The sequence below is a fragment of the Xiphias gladius genome, chromosome 9, assembly GCF_016859285.1.
Source record: "Xiphias gladius isolate SHS-SW01 ecotype Sanya breed wild chromosome 9, ASM1685928v1, whole genome shotgun sequence".
Taxonomy (NCBI): Eukaryota; Metazoa; Chordata; class Actinopteri; order Istiophoriformes; family Xiphiidae; genus Xiphias; species Xiphias gladius.
In genome coordinates this window covers 11,618,924-11,641,659 of record NC_053408.1, presented here as the reverse complement: position 1 = coordinate 11,641,659, position 22,736 = coordinate 11,618,924, and the positions used below count along the sequence as shown (strand labels likewise).

At 40.1% G+C, this 22,736-nt stretch overlaps 1 protein-coding gene across 5 annotated transcripts in view; it reads right to left on the bottom strand.

The window, feature by feature from the left end:
• The window catches only part of plce1 (phospholipase C, epsilon 1), an 86,983-nt gene extending 66,285 nt beyond the window's left edge, over positions 1-20,698 (bottom strand). For 3 of the 5 annotated variants that reach the window (XR_005708104.1, XM_040134976.1, XM_040134979.1), the window contains exons 1-8: positions 20,540-20,698; positions 13,638-13,641; positions 13,128-13,270; positions 8,856-9,010; positions 8,641-8,733; positions 7,413-8,078; positions 6,756-7,166; positions 6,374-6,583 (exon numbers count right to left, since the gene is read on the bottom strand). Coding sequence is in view for 4 of the 5 variants with exons in the window: in XM_040134976.1 (XP_039990910.1) it covers positions 6,374-6,583; positions 6,756-7,166; positions 7,413-8,033 (1,242 nt within the window). In the remaining variant the exon portion in view is untranslated. Of the gene's footprint in view, positions 1-6,373; positions 6,584-6,755; positions 7,167-7,412; positions 8,079-8,636; positions 8,734-8,855; positions 9,011-13,127; positions 13,271-13,637; positions 13,642-20,539 lie in introns of all 5 variants that reach the window. The other 2 variants (XM_040134978.1, XM_040134977.1) reach the window with 2 other exon arrangements.
• Between the last annotated feature and the right edge of the window lie 2,038 nt (positions 20,699-22,736).

The following is a 22,736-nucleotide window of genomic DNA, read 5'->3' as shown; positions in this document are numbered from 1 at the left end:
AATAAACCAACAAACACCTTCCATCGCAAATGAGATCTGAACCTCTCTCTGGTACATTCTGTACTACTACAACTATGCAATTTAAAGTTGCTTAATTGATTCTTAATCTTGACACTAGAAAAAAAATTCACTTTTTTTTTAAATTTGCATGCCTTCCTGATTACGCACACAAAAAACAACAGCACGTATCCTGAAGCAGACTGGCAAGCCGCAGTGTTGCTCAACTCCAGTTCACCTTGTAAAAATGTACATGCCATGCTCAGACAATTTTCACAGCCTGGCTTGATCAGATCTTTTTTTTTTTCCCTTTCTCTGTCATCCAAACTGTTCAAGCGAACAAACATGTACAGTGGCTGCACTTCAACAATTGAAAGAGGCGAGCAAACACTCACTATGTGTGGGGTCTCCCACAATTGTAAATTTAAAAAAAAAAAAAAAAATCTCTCTGTTCCCAGGTTTACACTGACTTCTAACAGCAGCTTCAATGCAGTATAAAGCCATTTATTAATTTCCAATAGCTCAAACTGTCATTTTAATTGTAATTTCTTCAACCTTTTTAGTGGCCCCTAACCTAATCAGCTGAGCATTGTTCAACACTGTGTCATGCAGATGAAGTCCCATCTCACATTGTAGGCCAGTGACTCTGGGATCCATTTAAAAGAAGAAAAACAAGTTTGTTATGCACGCATACAGTATGTGTTTTTTATGCCCATCTGGTTCTGTGTTAAGATACACTTGAAAAATGACTAATGGCTCTCACAAAGAAATGAACCAGTCTATTCACTGAAGCAATTACTTGGAACGCTTATCAATTCAACATCACCTCATGGCAATGCCTGGCATGGAATGGGTGACTTAAAACCAGATATTTGTTTGACATTTTACCTTAAACGCTACCTGTGAGCACTGATTGGTTACCAAAACGTGGATGGGTTTGCCAGAGTTATTACCTGAGCTCATAAATAACCAGTCTTTACACATACTGACCCATTTTACAAGCATGGATATATTAAAGGAAACAGAACATTCAACATTGCAAACAAGAATAAGTTTTACAAGATTCCATATATCACAGGCTGTATTTTAATCTATTTGCTTGGGACAGCCCAGTTAATATTTGCTGGCCAGAAATAACCTAGCCCCAATGCTAGACACCATCAATCAGCACTGTAATATTGTAGTGCAAGTCATACCGACGTAAGCCACAGCTATATGGATGGTTATCAAATTTGTTCCATAAAATAAATTGGGAGTTTTAAAGTCATGTTTTAAATCACCTTCAGTTCATTTGGAGCAATCATCACAGACTTGCTTTGGGACAAAATTCCCTTTTGCCTATAGCTTCGGAGAAAGGCAGAATATTTTCTTACTTTGATATTTCATTTAGTACAAATAAAGTCTAACACACCAACATCTTCAATAGACACAGTGCTGAGGGCTATCTTTGTCACTTAAACATGAAAAGCAATCTAATATTTGTGCTTTTTCAAACTGAAAGGAAAAACATACCCATGCAGAATGTGTGTGGCTATTATTATCGCTGACAGCAAAGCAACCACATAGGAGACTGAATAAGAAAAAAAGTGAAGTGTGCATGTGTGTATCTGTAAGAGAGAGGGAGAGTAATACTGTGACAAGAACTGATAACCTCCCTCTCTCTCCCTCTATCAATCCACCCAGACAGGAAATGATGTGTATAGTCAGGACTGTTGTTTTTGTGAATCCAACCTGACAGACACTACTCATTTCTGGTGCTGTGCTTTTACATGCAGCTCCACCCACAGGAAAAAAAAAAAAAAAACACAGCAAGAAACACACAAGCAGTCACAGTCATGAAAACGGATGATGCCCAGTGGAGCAGATAGATAACCACTCCTATGATTAATAGCCCATCTGAGAGTCCTATTTCGGTGAACAAATTATTGAGAGCGTGTTATTAATGAGAGGTTAGGAAAGAACTGCAAAAGGTACCAACATGCTTCACTGCTAAGTGGAAACTTGGTGACACAGCAGCAGAGAAGAACGCCGGGTGCAAAGGAGATGAAGCGATAACGAACATGTGGTCATGAAACCTTGAAAACTGAACGTTGGGATATGTAATCTCTTCTAATTAATACAGTTTCAAACTTTTTTTCCCTACTACAATGTCACGAAATTTGGAATTTGTTACAGCAACGCTGGCTGAGGCTCATGGTTACTGTAGTAGTGTTATGAGCCTTTCCCCATGCGACAATGGTGGAAAAACGTCTTTTCATAAATGTTGAAATAATCAAAACCAATGACCCTAACATGAACCTAAAGTACCATTAAATTCTCCATGAGGCTCCCGTATTTCTGTTGAGCAGTTCTGAGGATATCATTTAAAAAAAAAAAAAAACACATTCAAATGGGATTTTTATAGTAATAAAAAATACTTTTGGAACAAGTGGCTTCTACAGCAGCAAGCTCATAGCAGAGTCAGAATTTGACAAGAATTAACTTCATGGATCAACTGAATTTGTCAAAACACACCAGTAAGTTGTAGCCTGGTTAAATATACATGCATGTGAATTCAGACCGCAAATGAATGTGTGAGGTTGATGTATCTAATGAGGTGGTGCGTTTATTCACAGCTGGAGGCTGCCAAATGGTTCAGCTATGGTCCTCTGTTAGCTGTTGAACAGCTCAGCTTGGGTTTAAAATGCTTTGGTCCATAATATGGTGATGGCAGTGTATTAGAGAGAGCAGAACACATGTTTGATTCACTGGATTTAAAGACACACTGAGGGAAACAGGAAAGCACAGAGCATCCCTGGAGGGAAGAATGTATTCCTGTCCCTCAAGACTACTTGCATACTTGGTAAATGGAGGATGATATATTTATAAGCAATCATCTCTCAGACCCAGTCCCGCCCAGAACAAAACTGCTTGTGTTAAAAGTATTTAAATGTACAGGTACACGTCTGTGCACGCAACCTTGTGAATGGTCACTTACCTCTTAAATGACAGGACTCCGCAAGGCTCTAATTGGTAGATTCCACAGAGGCAAACGATAAAATCCTTCTGGTTACAGAGACTGTTTGATCGTTATGCCAGGTGTGTGTGTATATATGTGAGCATTTCACAGTTAAACCTGCTCAAAGTAAGGAAACACTTCCCTATTCTGTGTTAAACTTCCCTGACACTATGAAAAAAATTGTAGGTACATTGATCAGTGCAAAGAAGGAGATAACGGAGTTATTAACTGTAACTGCTAAACCCAGATCAGGATCTGTGTGTTACTTAATAAAATCTTAAAGATGACACACATTTTTAGTCAGGTACCAATGCTATTAAGGTGATGCAAAAACACTAACTAAAAGCTAACTAAATGACCCCAGTACAGAGCACCAGAAAGGATAAAGAGGAAAACACACTATTACAGATGACAGAAAAACAAAAAGAAAGATCTACTATTGCATTCCCTCACAAAAGTTTTTGAATTCTCTCATTCTGCCTAACTCTGCACCTTCTGTCCCATCCTGTATTTTTTAAAAACATTTCAAAAAAAAAAAAAAAAGAAAAAAAAAAAAAAACTTATGGAGCTTTTATTCAGATGGATTTGGGCCAAAGTTTTTGTGCATTCTGCTAGAAATATTCTCAGGATAATGCACAGGTTTTCTCTGGATAAAATTTTTTATTAGAGATTGCAAAAGCCCCAAAGCGGGGGGGGGGGGTGTCTTGCTCTAAATCTTTCTTTTGCTTTCTTCTCTCTCACTCTCTCTATTCTCTCTCAAATAGTGCATGCCCCCCCAACTACCTTGTCTTCACTTTTCTTCCATGTTAGATTTTCTTTTTTTTCCAGATAAAATCTCATTTTCACCCCTCCCTTACTCTCTCTCTCTCTCTTTTTCTTTCCCAACCATTGCCCTGCTCCAGTCCCTCCTTCATATACAGTAATCCTGTGTTCTTTGGCTCGCTTCATTAGTTGTAACAATAAACACACAGGGCCACAGGACACCTCCAGAGAACTCCTCAACATGATTACTGCAGAGTCAGGCTCACATGCCACATATAGGTGGCCTGTGTACCATAAAGTGTGATTGTTTGTGTGTAGAAGAACGATGGGAGAAGAGATAGACAGAAATCGCGTGTTTGTGTGTGTGTGTGAGGGGGTTTGTTTTTTCTATCTGCTGTATATAATCTTAAAAAACAGAAATGTACAGAAAATAGCAGGAATGTGTTTGTTTGCAACTTCTCATTTTTGACTGTGTGACTCCCATTTGTTTGTAAAAGGATGTGATCCTATTTTTTTTTTAAACGAACTTTTTTACGATCCTCATGTCAACGCTGCCACAACTTTACTTATTCACTGCAACCCAGTGTTTTCAGAGTTTCTCTGGTGACCCTTTACAGGAGCAGTTCAGATGGTGATTTGACAAGAGAAGTGCTGGCAACTCCCCCATTTTCAATAGGCTCATTATTAAAGCAGCTCTGCCTGGTCTTAACTCAGGCCGTAATTCACCGACCACAAAGGACTCGTAAAAACATTTTGGCAAAGTCAGAAACCACACTGCAGATGCACGAGAGTATGGGTATGTGTGTTTGTGTGCTGTGAATGTACAAGCCCCCCTCCATACATGAGAAATCTTAGACAGTACTTGGCAGTTATGGCTATGCATGACACTCCTCCTCTTTCAATACCGGTGGGGAACTGACTTGAAATAAAAGTACTTTGGAGAAGTGATTTGTAAAAATTAGAAATTAGTTGTAAAAAAAAATCCAAGCTCTATCTGATTTTCTCCTGTTATCTACTATGATAAAATAAAAATGTTATTATTATTTACTAGCGCAATTTATAATTCTACACGGCCCACAGTCAGTAGATGGTTCACACCAACACACTGGAAATCACAGTAGGCTGCTGTTTTGGAATTTAACTTTATACAGGAACAGTTACACAAACAGGAAAGTAAAATAGAAATACAAAACGCTATTTAGGACTGGATATAATGAACTTGGTCTTGTGTAATTCAGTGGTTGCTATGAGTCTTCGGGATACTGGGTTTCATTCTCAGTGTGTTTTGAGTTTTTACCGGAAGAAAAGGGATAAGTGTGCATCCTGTGTGATGCTGTTGATTGCTGAGTCCTCACAGATTCTATTGCACCTCCAGGACAGAAAAACATGATTTAAGACAGATTGTTGTTGGATGCGAGTGTGTAAGACAAATGCCTATTGAAAGATAGGCGTGTGTTGTATATTTTCTTAAATGTGCCTGCCACGGTTGCTCAAGCTGAACAGCTCCTGTGAGAGGTTTTCATGTTTGTAAAATACTCTCTCTTGCTTGGAAACTGGATAATAACACAGCAACGTACTGGGTCTCTCTCTGTCTCACTCGGTCTCTTATTCTCCATCCCCCATCCTCCCTCTCTCTCTACTTTTCCTCACTCTGTCTTGCTCATGCACTCTCTCCAATTTCCATGGCTATAACTTTAATGCAGATGCCAACTCTGCTTAGTCCATTTACACACACACACACACACACACACACACACACACACACACACACACACACACACAGAAGGCTCAGTCATTCAGTCTGTCAGTAATATGGAGACCAGAACTAACAGAGAATAAATCATTTGTCCACAGCAGGGGCCTAACCTGAACAAAGAGCCTGTGTGTATGTGTTTTGGGATGTGTGTGTGTATGTGTATGTGTGTGCACTCATCTATTAACATATTCCTTGGACAAATTATTCATCTATTATGCATAACAGGCCAAACATTTCAATGCAAACAGAGGAAAGCAAAAACCATGAACAATTTTTCTCCACTGAACCAAAAATCAGTCAAGTCATAAATATTCTTGTGCCACTACAGCTATTACTTTTTCTTGTGGCAGAGAGTTTAAAAAGCAAACCACATATAAACCCACTGCCTTATCATGTGCGGAAATTTCACATAATCTTAAAGCACCTACAGAATAAGCACATTATAGCTTGAGGCAAAATATCAGTGATATCAGGCCATGAATACCATTGAAGACTGAATTGTTCCCACTGCAAAATATTTCTTAGACTCATAAAAAGGCAACCTTAATATCCCTTGCCTTCGGATAATTTAGGAAAACATGTATAATTGTGCTGATTAGTACTGTAAACTTACTTGTAATCTTTTTGAGATGCACTGGTAGAGTTCCCCCCTAACAGGAGCATGTGTTAACAGTAGCCTCGGTGTGAAAACTATCAAAGACCTGAGAAGCTCACTGTATTTCTGTCCTGATTCTACATTTTCAAACAGCTTTAACGACACATTTGAGTTCTTCAAGTCTGGAACGCTTCTATTATGCGTCTGCATTTAAAACCTTGTCTTATGAAATCTATACACAGAGACTGTGGATTCATTCCCTTACCTGCTGTAGCTTAACCCAAACAAAGTGTAGCATCCCCCTGCAGACTCTGAATTCTTCACACACACCACGCATTAAGATTGGCCACATATCCTTCTTGCTGGGTCGCCATATCCTGTGGTAAACAACCATCTCCCACACCTCTTCTGAGATGCGTCCTGACGGCAGTGTCCTGACAATTGCTCTGGTTCCAGTACACACCGACTTGGTCACCTTATGGAAAGAAGGAAAGTATTTCAGCATGTCTCATTGTTCTCATGCATGCAGACTGTCAAGATGTTTCCATAGTGATAAAAGGAAACTATAAACACGAAAGATAAAAAAAGATACAGACATGAAATATCAACTAAAATCAATTAAAAGACCAACTATTAGACCTAATTACCTTTTGATTATTCTTGAAGAAGCGCCTCACCAGGACAGTGGAACGCTCCTTACGGTTCCTAACAAACCCTGTGTTGTCCAAAGGACCATCTCCATCCAACTCATCACTACTGCTGCCCCCGCTGCAGTTCCTGATCCCTCCTGAGGGTGACCTCTCACCTGGCCCCGAGGTTGTCGTCATGGTTTCAAGAGATGCACGCCGTAGGAATAGTTTCTCCAGGGAGCATTTGTTAACTGTGGGCCTTCTGTTGAGCCTCTCTAAACTCGAGTAGCCATCTTTGAGATGGTGCCGGCGGATGTGTCCATTTTGGTGATGCTGGTGGGGGTTGGTAAGGGGGGAACTACAGGGAAATGACACCAAAGAGCTCGGTTCACTGGATGGGTTGCACTGCGATGAGACACAAGGTGATTTCTAGAAGCAAAAAACATGACAAATTAAAACAGTCATAGTGATGTTTATTTACAGCTAAATTGGCAGTCCCTCAAATGGGCAATTTAATGGGGTAAAGTAATAAATGTATACTGTAAACACTGTGACATTTGTTTATGCTCATCTAGTGCTGATTTTAGAGCATAGAGAACACATACCACAGCCTTGATGTATGAGCTAAATGTACTGAATTTGCAGATAACCAGGAGCACTGTCCTCCTTTATTACCTTGTGGATAGACAGTACAGAGACAGGCAGGCTGCTGCGACGGAGGTGTCGCTGGTCAGGCTTAGAGGGGCTGGAGCTGGGACTGGGACTGTGAACAGGGCTGGATTTGGGGCTTGGACTGGATCTGGGGCTGCAGCAAGAGTAGGTGTTTGGATTGATGTAAAGGCTAGACTGGGTGCAGGAGCAGCGGGGGATCCCAGTTCTGTTTCTGCCTGCATCTACATCCTCTCCAGGGGTGTCCCGCTGGCACGGAGCTCCCTCTGAACCTTTCCCAGGTATTGGAGCAGCTGTGTTAGTTATTCCTTCAATTCTTTTGCCAGCTGTGAGCTCTGGATAAAGTTTCTCTTCGGTACTCAAGAGTTTTGAACTGTAATCCAAACACTGGTATTCCTCATCCAAAATTGTCCCTTCTCCACTGTCAAACGATAGCTTTCTATATAAGACGAGGGAAGGGCTGCTCCTCTGTTTTGACTGCAATAATTGGTCAGAGTATCGCCGTACTTCCTGGCTGTGATTTGCATGTCTGGCTTCTCTGGTCGGTCCGCTCCCAGTGGATGGATGAGAGGCACGCTGGGCCAGCACTACGGCCCCAACCTGTGTCTGATTTCCTTCAGTGGCCATCGTGTCTCCCGTGAGCGTCCTGTTTTGTCCCGTGTTTTGCAGCAGCTTTGAAAAGAAGGCACATTTTAAATGTTCAAGACAGTTAAGCAGGAGAAATCTAACCTAACAGCATTTAGAGGGACTTCAGAATTTGACTTAAGTCCTCATTTATCTGATGCAAGCATCAGTCAAATACATTTTTCTAAGACTTAAAGTTCTTTATAGTTCCTTGAGTCTTAGAAAGTTCCTTTCTAAGACTCAAGGAACTTGAGAAAGTAAGGGACTCAAGGAACTTTTTGTAAAGGAATTTTCTAAGACTCAAAGTTCCTTAAACGTGAAATTTGAAATTTGCAGATTTCAAACCCTATACATTGTGTAAGTGGACAGTATTGTCATGTTTACCAACTCAGCTAGACCAGATAAGTAACGCTAGTGAGTCCTGCTTTCTCTGAGAGCATATGCTGACTGCTCTTCTAGAAAATCAAAAAAATATACTTTGTCATTTAGGGTGAACAGGAACACATTTCTATTTTAGAGTGATTAATTTACATGACTCTAAAGCAGTTATTTCATCATTCATCGTCAGTCGTCAGCATCAAATCTATATTTTAAAGTTCATGGTACCTACTTAGATGATCAGAAGAATCCACATCAGGTCATGCTACACAACAATCCCAAGCTTTCTTTTGAATTTCAGCAGCATGCCATCATGATTATAGGTCTGTGGTGGGGCAAACAATAACTTCAGCTTCCAGTGACCTCTTGAGTGACTAAGACAGCACGTCAATACAGAGTGTGCTCTGTGTGTGTTGTGGAAACAGAAGCTTGTGCAGCTGTACAAACCACCAGATAGAGAACCCACGGAGGTGACCCTGGAGGACTGAGGAATTTCCTTGATAGCACAGTCAAAGCTTACACGGCCATGTGTGTGCCTGTGTGCACTAGCTCTGATTGGTCCTGAAAGGTATCTGTGGCATAGTTATCCACTTGCAGGCCCTCTGGGAGAGACAGACAGACAGAACACAGAAACACCAGTCATTATTTTTCCTGGTTTTCATGACTAATTTCCAATATTTTTTTTTTTTCCACAGTAAAATAAATGTTGATCTTTCATGCCATTAAAGCATATTCAAAGAGGACAGACTGAGACAGCTAAAAAGTTCAAGACTGAGTAATTCAAATACATTTTACTGTGCTCTCTTCTTTCATCACATTAGCTTTCTTATCTATAGCTATTCAACTGAATCACTTCACAGTGTGTGACCCATTGTGACTGAAACAACTGAAATAACAAATTCTGAATTTAAGTTGGCATGGAAGAAAGAGGGAAGGAACAACATTCAATTCACAGCATTTTAAACCCATCAAAACCACCAAATTTCTGAGGTCATAAGAATAAAACTATATAAAGTACATTTATCATCATTTCCTGAGATGATGTATGCGGTTAAGATCTGTCAATGTGCTTGGTATACTTAAATAACAGAGTTTTCATCTCTCTGAGCAACTTTATTGAGTTCTTCAGTATTGCTGTGATGTTAATGAAATACTATTGATTAACTCCTTGGGAAACCCTCAAGTAAGGAAGCAAGTAGTATGAATAAGTCATTTCATCACCTCACAACCAAAGTATCAATAATTTACAGTCTGTCATGTGGTCTAAAAAATTGATCCAATACCTAAATATCCAACACTTATCTAACATAATCATAAACTTACATTTTCTGGATTATAAAAAAATAAAAAATTGTGTTGGATTAGTGTGATGCAGCCGGTATCTTGAATGGGCAGTTTCAGAATAGGGGAAGCCTGGTGGCTTAGGGCTTAAGCCACTGACCATGAACTGGAGTGTCCTCAATTCATATTTGACCAGGGGACCTTTGTTGGATATCATTCGTCATCTCTCTCTCTCTCTCATCGTTTGCTGTCATGTCTCTTCTGTCTACTATCACTAGAGGCATAAAATGCCCCTAAAATACTTGGAAAAAAATGTTATGGATTCCATAAAGAGTGTGCAATTATGACAAATTTCACTGTTATTAGTGGTAAATGTAACAGCATGCTGTGAGCTTGCAACGCTACTAAATACATACAAACCTTCTACATACAAACGTTGACACCCCTAAACCCCCCTCCAAATGTTGTCAAGGTATTTGATTGCAGTTATCAAAAACAGCTCGTTTAATTCTGATATTGTCCAGCAGTCTTAAAATCAAAGACTCGTGTCTTTAATGAAAGCACATACTGTTTAAAAGCAGCCGGTTATGCAAACTTAGTAGAATGCCAGTTGGAAAAGAGTGAAGGTAATGATGCCTATGAAACTGAGCAGTCCATTTTCAGCAGCTGGCTTTAATCACACACAGCTCTACAACAAATAGGAAATTATGTCTCTTATCGAATATCTCAGAAAAAAACAGATTTAATTTTGAATATTCTGTCTCTATGAATCTAGCACACTGGTAAGCAAAGAAATCCGAGCTGGGCAGAGACTAATTATGCACCCTGATAGCATGAAATACATCCATAACAGACACACTCACCCAGAACATGCACACATACTAATTGTGTGGTTCTGGTGTTGTAATGGTGGCCAGAGATGCATAAGTCCAAAAAACTAGTGCCTGAAACCTCATAATTAGACTGACCACAGCCATCGATTCGCTGCCAAAATACATGGGCCACAGTTGGAATGTGGGACTGACCCAGAGAGGGAGGACCAGCTACACATTTGGTGTGTGCGCGTGTGTGTACATGTCTTTCTATGGTTGTGAGGACATTTTGGCCGGTCCTGACAACTTCAAATGGCGGTTTGAGGATTAATTCTTGGTTTTAGGGCCCAGTTTAGAATTAAGTTTAGGTTAGGGTTGGGGCTAGGCATTTATTTGTGACGGTTAAAGCTAAGGTAAGGGGCTAGGGAATGCATTAATGTAACCGTAGATGATGGGACATTTAGAGATACCACTGCTTGTTTTACGTTCATTTTGTTCAATGCGAGACCATTGTTCCAAACATCTACAATGACACTAATAATCAACTGAATCCAGCACCACACCACAGGCACATTTTACAAAACAGTCCTGCATTGATCACTAGACATCATTATTGTTTTACTATTGTTGTCGATACAGATTTAAAAGAATAAACCACTAAGTAATTAATAGGAGACATGCCAAGATTCAAAATTTCCCAGAAACTAATAAATGTCTAGTAAAAATCTAGTGAAATTTTGGAGTTGGCTAGTGACGGTGGTTTAATGAAGCACCTCTATTCAAAATGGGCTTTAATAATCAATATAGTGCTGCTCATAAAAAGAGGTCATTTTTCGTAAGAAACATGCAAAGCCACTTGATATGGATGGATAGTAGTTTGCCAATTAAATTACCAAATTCTGCTCTCCCATTGATAGACCTGTCTTACTTAATGAAATATAATGAATACCAAAACAAAAGCCAATCATTAAAAAGACACAAAAATGCAGTTAGCCCAGGAAATTTAACTGAGGATTTCAGTATATCAGTTGCACAATGTACATCTGGACTGAAACTGCAACACCTGGGAGCAGCTTTCCTTGCTGCACTGCTGATTAAGAGCAAACTCCTTAAGACCTTTGACCTACTGACATGATGAAGATGCTTTCTCACAACATCTCAGAAACATTTTCATGCCTATTTTTGAATGTTTGTGAGAAAAAGCGTCACTGCATCCGAGCTAATCAAAACTGGTTTCATTTTCGGAAGCCTGTGTCTAGCTGGCATCATGTCATTTTTTGAATAATCCATTCTTCACTGTGGTGAGAGCCCACCCCAACCCATAACAGGAAGAACCTTACTTGCATGTGTCACTGTCAGCGAACAGGTCTAACCAGACATATCAAAGGCTGGAAAAGAATATGTGCAAAACATTTAGCCACTACAAGTTACAGTGTATCTCTCACCTGTGTTACTGGTGTCATTCCTATTTGAAATGAAACTAAAATCATAAATGGGTTTCAGGTTTTTACCTTTTTTTTACGCTTAAAATAAGGATTAATTAATATTATATACTCCACCTTCTTGCGAACCTGTATGTACATGCCGACTGCCTGAAATCACAAATCCAGTTTTGGTATGTATAATCTCTCATGGGCATAACCTGCCACTGAGCTTGGGTGTAGTTGTCAGGGTAAGATTAACTATGGCACAGGCAAGTCATAGCAACTACTACAACTGATCAGAGCAGTGGGAAAAGAAAGTGCAGTAAAACTAAATGTGCAGCAGAACATATGTGATTGTAAACACGTAAAACACATGCATCAGCTTTCTAATTGGAGACCAACTGTGTTTGTCTGTTGCTTCAGTTAATGTTGTGGCCGTACAGATGTTAGCTGTCGCACCAAGGCTCATGACATTTGAGGACACAAACTGACACGGCGTATGTTAGGGCATGAACCTGCGGGGGGGCAATACTAGCATAACATTTGGGTTACTTGAGGCAAGATGTTGCACACTGCAGCTTTAAGTCCTAAAGCCATGTTCCCAGAAGCATGATAGACAGCTGTGCTTGCCATCAAGCTAATTTAAAAACACTGAAATTAGCAACAGGATAGCATTTCCACACTATGGTTACTTAAAATGGAAGCATGTGGACTTCAAGTAAGATTTGATATAGCTATGCGACAGCTGTTCATTTACTGTTCATCCTCATGACGTTATTTTCACAGAAATAGCAAAAAAATGGAAATAATAAAGACTTCTCAACAACATTACCACATAAAAGACCTTAGTAAACCTAAAAAACAACCATGCACATACACTAAACACAGTTCAAATTAGTTCTTGTTATCAACTGAACTGTGACCCCGGCCAGGAAAACAAATGGCTCTTCCAGGCTAAATCTCAGCCTTGGGCCAGAAACACAGACAGACACACACACACAACACGCACACACCCACACAGGAAACCAGGTCACACAGAGTGACAAGTCCACTGACCAAGGAAACACTCAATCACTTCTGCTTCACTTGTTGTATTATATACAATTGTGTCCAACATGGCATTGATAATACCAAGCTTCTTTTACTACAAATACTTCAAATTATAAAAAACATTTTGAATATAATTTTCAGACAATACTTACGTTTAATGAGGGTATATAGTTTTGCAAATCTAACGCTCCAGGTTTTCCAAGTGACTCAGGATTCCCGCTCACTGTCTTGTTGTCAACTGAGTGAGAGACGGAGAGGGAGAGTGAAAGGGCTGTGTCTCTGTCTCTCTCTCTCTCTGTGGGAGAAACAGAGTGAGATAAAGAATGAAATGAGGGATGGGACTCCTGCAGTCAGTCTGAAAGTTGAGTAGCCAATCAGAATGTGCATTTTAAGTTTGCACATAATTTGCTGACATAAATGTTTCACCATGGCAGTCATTACACTGGCAGTTACAGCACAAAGCGAAGGACTGCTGTGACACATATAGCTATTTCATTTCATGAAATATTTGTCATTAAATTAGATTATTTATACCAACATAAATATACAATAAGTTTTTTTAAGATGAGGGATGATCAATCACCAATCAAAGCAATAGTTCGACATTATAGCAAATATGCTTATTTTCTTTACTGCCAAAAGCTATATGAGAAGATTGAGACCTCTCTCACATCTGTACAGCAAATATGAAGCTACAGACAGCTACCAGTTAGCTTAGCATAAAGACCGGAATCAGAAGGAAATAGCGAGCCTGTTTCTGTCCAACGCAAACAAAATCTGCCTACCGGCACCTCTAAAGTTCACCAATTTACATGTTATACCAACGTCAAGTTGCAATATTAGAGGGACGGTTATGTGTAAGTCTTGTCGTGCTAATGAAGGTCCCAGGCAACCAGCAGATACTTGAACTATAGCACATAGCCTGTTGGTTGTATTCTAAACTATTCTGGACATGCTGGATTATGTGAAATTTAAAAATATACAAAATATAAAATAAAATACTTGAGGAAATTATTTCTATCAAAATGGCAAAAGTTTGAATGTGGGCTTGTATACTGACTTAAAAAACTTGTACACTTTCAATAAAAGCCAAGGAAAACTACGATTTCAACTGCACCACTGAAAAACTTAATGAAATAAGGACAGACAGTTGTCTACCCATTCTGCTTTAAAAGAGAACTGTTGGGTATTCTGTCCAATAACATCCAACATTTCCCCTGCTGCAATAAAGTGTAACACATGTTGATGAAAGCAAAAAGGGATGATCTAAGCACCTCTGACAGTGCTGAAGAAACTGGATCTAATCAGAATCAGATGGTTAACAACAGCGCTGTGTATAGGTTTTTTGGATTTGTGAGTGTGTCACTTGTTCCCTCATTTATTTCAAAAGGTTATTTCCAAACTGCCATACATAAAAAAATGATGTACAGTATCATTTGTTTTGGAGCTACACACTTTAGTTACACCATGTACTACTAATTTTGCTTTCACATGCAGGGAATTTAACACAATATTTCAGTGTGGTGCAGTGTGACATTCACACACAGCTGTGTACTGGAGCCTGGGCCACATCAGTGAGGTATTAGGCATCTCATGAAGTGAAAGTGAAAATATCCATGAAGTAAAGCCATGAAGTGAAAATATCAGTGACATGTCACATTATTAAAATTATGACAAAATTGTATTTTACCGCTTAATCGCTAATGCCCCTTGTGTGTAATAAAATTTTGTCTAATGGGTAACAATTTGTTTTAATGAGCTTGGATCTCAGGACTGGAGCGGTTTTCGAAACCCCTGTCCTAAATCAGTGTTTATCCCATCAACAGGGGGCCTTCAATCTCACATAAAAGCCTTTTTCTAATGTTCATTCATGAGGGATTATTTCACAACTCATCCGAACGATGACTCACGGCCTGGTATGTGATTAGGTCCAACTTCACATGTAGCACAGAAAACTAAAGCTCACTGGTGTGGTAAGAAGCAGCAACGTGGTGACTGGCAAAAAACCTTTACAACTTATGTGTAAAATCACTTTTTAAGCTCACTCTGATACTGAACAGTAAGTAGAAAAAGAAAAGTATTTGACAGAGTAAATGACATCAAAAATTTATAAATATTAAATGAAGGCTGGATTCAAACTGAACTGAATTGCCACTTAATCCTACAAAACACTCCACTTAATACACTTCGTTTCAGCATTGGATCTTTAGAATTCCGTCAGCATATTAAGCAGGCCAGGGAGGGAAGGAATCCCCTTTTCTGCTGTGTAGGGGCCACAGAAGAAAAAAAAGGCATGCCGTGTGAGTACAATAGAGATATGGTCCAACTAGTGTCACCAAACTGCAAAGAAACAGTCATGCAGAAAAACAAAGATTTCAAGCAGATTATATCTTCAGTCACCAATACCTTGGTGATGCCAAAAAGGTGACTATTAGCATTGTCAACAAAGTACCAAAAACTTATAGCCACAGATTTGACTTTCATGGAAAATCTAAGAAACTCCTTTTGGCAGGCAAAAGAGAAAAAAAAAAAGAAAAAACAAATAACAGCGAGAAGGGTAAAATAAGAAAAGAGAAAGCCAGTAGAAAGAATATTAGAAAAACATAATGCATTTCAGTATGGCTGTTTAGTCTTAATTCAGCCAAAACCACTGGATTGGCTAGTGGAAAAAAACAACTTACATTCATATATCAACTACTGACAGGTGTACCCTTGAACATAATAAAAATACTGTTATAATATAGCTACAGTGAGCTGCCATAAAACAAGTAGCAACCTGTCACATGAAAACAACAGTAACCAATAAAGGAGAATTTTTGATAACTTCGTTATCGTTCTTTGATAGCTATCCAAACCACAGTGCACACTGATGGCTTATTAAGAGCTCTGTACATACTAAACAGGAATGTGAATCTGATCTGATAGTTCCACAACCTTAATTTGTACAAACAGAAAATCGTGCACACTTCCCTTTAAATCTTCAGTAGAATAACGCACTCTTCATGCAAAGGCACCCCCCCCCTTAACACAGGGGGGGTCAGTGAAGAAAAGACGCATCACATGACTACAATAGAATCACATTCCTTAAACTGTTGGCAGTTGAAAAGAAACTTAACAAATGTTTCCATGCAGTGCAAAGACCTTGACAAAGACAGAGATCAGTGCAGTTGGGTTAAGTTAAAAAAAAAAAACAACTATGTGCTTTAGAGTATAAGTGGGGGAAACCAACTCGTAACAACAAGTCATGTGAGTCTTTCTGATCACAAAATATGTAATATATCTTCATTTTAATTTTTGCATTCATGATACAATGACTGTAGGTAAAAAAAGATTTGATGTGACTGAAAGGAAATCAGACCAAGCCCTAATCAAAAAACTGACGTGGCTTCTTTTTCAACCCAACCCAACCCTCAACCACTGTAGCATTTAATGAGTCCAAAACTCTGCTAATGCCTGATTTTTACTAAAAAATCATCTATAACAATGCCCCATTATTGACGGAGTAAGCCTTTGTAAATTCTGCTTAATTAAATGTGGTCAAGCATCAAAAACAAACTTCAAAGATCAGAAAATCAGGTTAAAAATGTAATTACATTATTTACATACAAAATGAAATTACATTGTTTTACATGGCATTTATTTTCACAATGGTAACAAATAAATATAGCCTTGATTGAGGGAAAAAAATGAGACAAAGCTTTGTATCCCAACATAATTCAAGCTTGAGCACATTCAAAGAGCTGAAATTGGCTAGCCCTACCAGCTTTGGGCAGAGACTCAAGTGGGTAAGAGCTGATGGAAAACTCCTTTCTATCAGCGGGCCTGTAAATTTCAGAGAAGAAAACCTAAATGGAATCTGTACTTCATCCATTCAAACAGAATGACACCCCCCTTTATAAGGTGAATTTATGGTATTTATTATCAATCATTTGTAGGGAGTATTGTTAAACTTTTGGGTTGGGACCCAAAATGAGTCACATGCCAGTTTCTGGTGGGTCCCCCACATAACAAGAGCTGGTTATGTTTTTATTACTCGTGGTCACATAATGGGGCCAATCTGGCAAAGGTTTGGCCTCCTGGACCACATGTTTTTCTAATTAACTAAGAGAGACAGTTGATTCATCTGAAGAGGTCCATGATCAAGGCTAAGGACTGATATATCTTTGATTCATGAAGATTTTATCAAACCAGCCACCAAGGAGAGCTCATAAATACTGACACAACTAGATGGGAAACAGGGGAATAGGGGAATAAGAAGGATTTAAGTGAGAGAAAACTATCCACCTTCCCATAACAGACTTTTTTCACCATGGAGATGCTACACCAGAATCAAAAAGATTTTGAAAGCAGATTGAAAATACAAAAGGAAAATTAAATTAAAATGATGAAACATCAACCTGCAAGCCTGTGCAGGTTATGTTTCATTTTTAACACTGAGTCCCTCTGTCAGTAAAAAAGTCAGGGGCTGGTTACACTGGGAGCAGGGCTGCAAACAGAACAGACTTTTCATGCAAGGGACCTGGAGAACATATGGCTTTGATTAGAGGGCAAGGCAGAGAGAGACGCCAGTGGAAACTGTACAGAAAGAGAGAGAAAGAGAGAAAGAGAGAAAGAGAGAGAGAGAGAGAAACTCTATGTGTGAATGTGTGTATGTATCTGCTTGTGTGTGCATCAGTGTAACAACAGGGGTAGAGGGCTGACTAGAGTAAAGGCTGACTGTATTTTCACAGTGGATGAGTGTGTGAATGCTAGAGTGCGCGTGTGTCTGTGTATGTGTGTGTGTGTGTGTGTGTGTGTGTGTGTGTACATGTACTCGTTAACAAAGGCAGAATAAAAGATGACTCAAAAGGCGGAGACTGCTGAACTTGGAGAATAGAATGAAATGAGTCCCTGTGTGTGTGTGTGCGCGTAAGAGAACAGAAGGAGAATTAAGGCTTAACAAGGGTTGCCGACGCCAGTAGAAATTATGGCGAGCCATGTCCATACTACAATTTGCATATGATGCAAAACCTTCCATGTGACCCTGAGAACATCAGTTAAAGGTTTTTCTCATAGAACAAAACTTTACTGCTGTAAATCTACAGGTCTGGTCTGTGTAATCTGGTCTGTTTAATCAGCTGATTTTTTTTTCTTTCCAGAGCAAATTAAATTGTTGGGGATAGACTTTACATTATGTGAGTATATGGAAATCCCACATTTGCCTAAGCCTATTTGTAATCAAGATTCCAATAAACTATTCATTCTGTTCAGCCACTTAATCAATCAATTCCCAGCTGTTGCCCAGTCATGACCAAGTTAGAAATATCAGAGAGACTAGTCTGAGCTAATGGAAATGTGGTTTCAGTCCAAACTCTCTGTTGCTTGAGACCTGGCTTATTTATCTGGATGATTACATGCAGTATAGTTATTGCTTTTTTCTGTGTTTATCCCTTTGCCTAAAATTCTTTCATGTTCAAACATGTTGTATGAACTAATGTATGCAAGACAGTAAATGAAATGAAATTTATGAGAAGATATTAATGGGAATAGCTACATGGGGAAACTACTTGAATCTCAGTACCAGTAATATTCCAACAATCATTAGAGAGATTTCTATTTTTGAGAGTGCACAAATTCAGTGACAACATAGCTGCTCCTAGCTCAAGATCTTAAACGTCTTAAACCATACTCAGTTTAAGAATTCAAGTGCGGCCTTTAGCTCCATTAATAGTGCTGGCAAATAATTCCCAATGTCAAAAATGAGAGTAAAAACTGTATTTAAACACTGAATACGAGGAATGTATCCATGACAGAAAATCTACTGCTGTAAAGTGGCTAAACACCGAGCAGACTTAAAGATACCCTGTCGCATTTAGACTACTAGTAGCGCTATGGAGCAATGTTTTTATAAGTGGGTCTCTGTTTTGTTTGTGTTGCACACACAAAATGTAAATAGGCATTGCAATGTGCCAGCAAAAGGCAGGGAAGAAGAAGAAAAGAGCATGCTAAACATCGATGTAAACAATGCAGGATTTAAATTATTCTGAAAATCAGCTTTGCAAATACTATATGGTGAAGGAAATTAGATGAAGGATGAAATACACTTTGCTTTGTTGAGAAACTCTAAAAGTTAACATAACTTTTGTTTATTTAGCAGAAAACTCCATGGGGCACCTTTAATTTGCAAGCACAGGTAATTATAGTGCAGCAGAATGAAAAGAAATGAATTCCACAATTACTGCAATTAACACTCTTCCAAAGCCAGACACTTGAAAAACTGTGACATCACCAATACAAAGTCTGGAGCTGCTCCGCAGCTGAATAAATGGGAAGCGCCTTACTGCGGTTGCTGGCAATGAGGATGCACTGATACAGAGATTAGCAAGTGTGGGAAAAACACGTCCAACCAGTCTCCCATCCCTGTCTCCTCCAAATGTCTATCTCAAGACATCACAATACCTTCACTCCAACTGCCACCTCGATGTCGGAGCACACATAATCACTGGAAGTCGAAATAGTATGTACAATGCTGACATTATCGATCTGGGCATAAGTGATTGAGCTTTTACATAGAAATGATACAGTCGGTAAAACTACGGCAATTATGCCAACCACAGTCTCAGGACAATATTCGAAAAACAATGTAGTTCTAGGTTGTACCGTGAGTGTCTTTTCTCCTTGTGGCCTTCCTACTTGATGAATATGGCCTTACTATCCTATTAGTGTGTGTCAGACTGTCATACGGCCTCTTATTCCATAGGTTCCCCATGTTGTCTCTGCACACCAGCGAACAGGCAAAATTTCTGCTATTCTATTAGGCTGACTCTGATCTGGATATGATTAATCTAGAAGTATTTCCCTTCATTCCCATTTGGAATTGATTAATCTCTTTATTTTAGAGCAACCCTCATTGCAACGCCACATTGAAGATGAGTTACAGGTCACTGTTCCCCCGGGGTGTCTGTGGGGGGACTCTGCCTGTGTAAACAATGACCTGACCTGTCAGACGAAAAGACTAACAAACAGACCTTTAAAGCTAATGAGAGTGCTAGCAGCTTTGGAAAGGAGACGATCCCATTTTCCCCCAAGTTTTGGCTAAACAAACACAGACAACTTTGACAGTGATATAGCCTTCACACATAGCAGTGCACCTCAAAGCAAGCAGGGAGACACAATGGCAGGTATGAGTAAACTTTTTCAACAAGGGGGAAAAAAAAAGAGTTCGGGGGAAAAAAAAAACATTAGAAACGAGTACACCACCATTTTTATGAGTCAATTTCTGCTAGGAGTAACAGTATGGATGATTTCAGTTTATTGTCCCGGTTGAAACGGAGTCAAGCTAACAACCACATTTCACCTACATTGCTTTCTGGTGCCGGACAAACCCGAACGAGTGCACAAGCATCTCCGTGACGCCGACTTTGTTTGACTTCGGGGGTGTCCTGGACCAGTCCTGGAGCCTTTGGACACCGAGCGACTTGGGAGACAAACTGACCCGCGGACTCGTGCAACGCAGCCCGAGGCGAAAGGTGTCCAAACGTGCACCGACGTGACAGCTTTGGGGGGTGCGGAGGCACAAACTTACCGACCGGTGTTGTCAAGTCCTGCTAGCATCCATCAAAACTCCAAATGCCGCCTTGCTCAGCACATGTCCCGCTAAAGTTTTCGTTCCCTGACTGGCTCCACGGCTCTCGTGGTGAGACAGTTGATAAGATCGCGCCGCGGTGGAAACATCTCTCGCTTCTCTGATGCCTTCAGGTGCTCCTCGGAACACTGTACTCCACCAGTAATTTATTAATAAAGCTATTTTTGGTGTCAGATACAATTTTTCCCATTAGTAAGCTTATGTTAATGCTTTATTCTATAAATATTGATTCTACATAATAGATGGACTTTGTGCCAGATACTTTTGCATGTTTTTTTTTTTTTAAATTAAAATATAGGTGCACACAGGCATGCTGCTAGATGAAATAGTGCCAATTATAGCTAAACACGTCAGGGTTATAAGCTGGAAAAAGTCTGCAAAAAGGACAATTAGCATTTAGGCCACCAATTTGGAAAATTGCAGCATGTGGTGTGATGTTGTGAAATTGTAAAACAATGAGTGCCACAGTCAGGCTTGCAGGCTTATAGCTCAGTAACCATGAGAGGGCAGTATGTCATGTTAGGTAGAACCAAGGCTCAATTACCAACCTGGCAAAATGGGCAACTACCTTGGAGCTCCCAAAGCCATAAGTTCACCTCATCTCAATTGTTTGTTTGTTTGTCTGTTTAATTTGATTACCTGCAAAAAACGCTCAAATACAATACACAGGCGGGTCCTGCATTATTACCAACTCTTGTGGCTCTATTTTGTAGAAGGACCCAGTGTAGTTTTAAGACTTTCATTATTTTTAGTTTATATTGTGCTCACGTGGTGCATATTCCCAGATGAAGTTGTTTGATTAATCTACCACAAATTAATTGACACTCTATCTCTAAAAAACTCTAGGGCCAGGTAATATTATTCCTACATAGGATGACTGGCTGGTTTCTGGGCATTTAATGAAAATTTTCTGTGTATAGTCTGCTGTGTGCACAGTGCCGGATGGGAATTTGGAGGTGATTTGGCAGATATCCAATCTACTGAGGGTATATCATGCCCAACTTTGTTTTGGAAGTCATAGCTACCTCGGTGCTTTTGTTTTATGTGGTAAATCCAGATGTATGTGTTTAATCGTGCTCTTGTCGTGAACGTTGTGTAACGTGTTGAACCTAATGGCGATATATCCAACAGCACACAAAGGCCGCATCTACTTCTCTCAGTAGCCAAGTGAGCGACGGACAGGAGCACAATAACTGCGGCTCTGGACTACTTTGTGGAACTGTGTGTGTGTGTGTGTGTGTGTGTGTGTGTGTGTGTGTGTGTGTGTGTGTCACTACATTGGAATGTCTGGCAACAATTTCTCACCATAGCCAGTCGTCAACTTTATGTGCAGCCTTCCCTTTACATTATTTCCCCTGGCACGAAATGAGGTGTGTTTCATAGCATTGTCGTGCAGGCTTAGAGTTTGTGTGTGCAATGTTATATACTTATTATGTCCGCATTACTTGGCTTAGCTCAGGGGCTAATCACAGAGCTAATTTTTTTTTAATGGTATGACAGAGTAATAAATGCCTTGGACCCATATATCTGCCAATCTCGAGCCAGATGTGCCTCGCCTCGGCCGAATCAGCGAGATTTCTATTAGGGACAGGTTCAGTTGGCCGCAGGTTGGAATTGTATTTCATTTGGCTGGCAGAGGGGAGTTTCGCCCGCAGCACATTTCAGTAGAAACAGAAAGTGGGCTACAATTGTGCAGTTGTTCGGCCTCTGAACGCACCGCCGCTCCGCCCCCGAGACTACGACAGCACGTGCTCTCGAGAGAGACAGAGAGAGAGAGAGAGAGAGAGATGCCCTTTTCCACTTCACAGCTTGTAACAGCATTTATTTCAACGTGGAAAGGGAGCGATTGTTTTTCCAATCCCCTCTCGCCCCGCCGATGGGAAGTCTTATGCCATCCGGCAGGAATGCGCAACTCTTCCATTCCTCCAGATCTCCTCCACCCAGGAGCACGCGAGCCTTTGGGAATCCCCGGCTCGCCGATAAACGTGTGAGAGCCGGGTGGCCTCTCCGGCGTTATCTGGAGTTTTGACGCACCGCCGTGCGCCCTCAGAAACGCACCCCGATGTGACTCAGAGCCCTGTCGCATCTCTCCCCTACTAACAAGTCCCGCATTGTCACGCTCGGTGCATTTGATGTG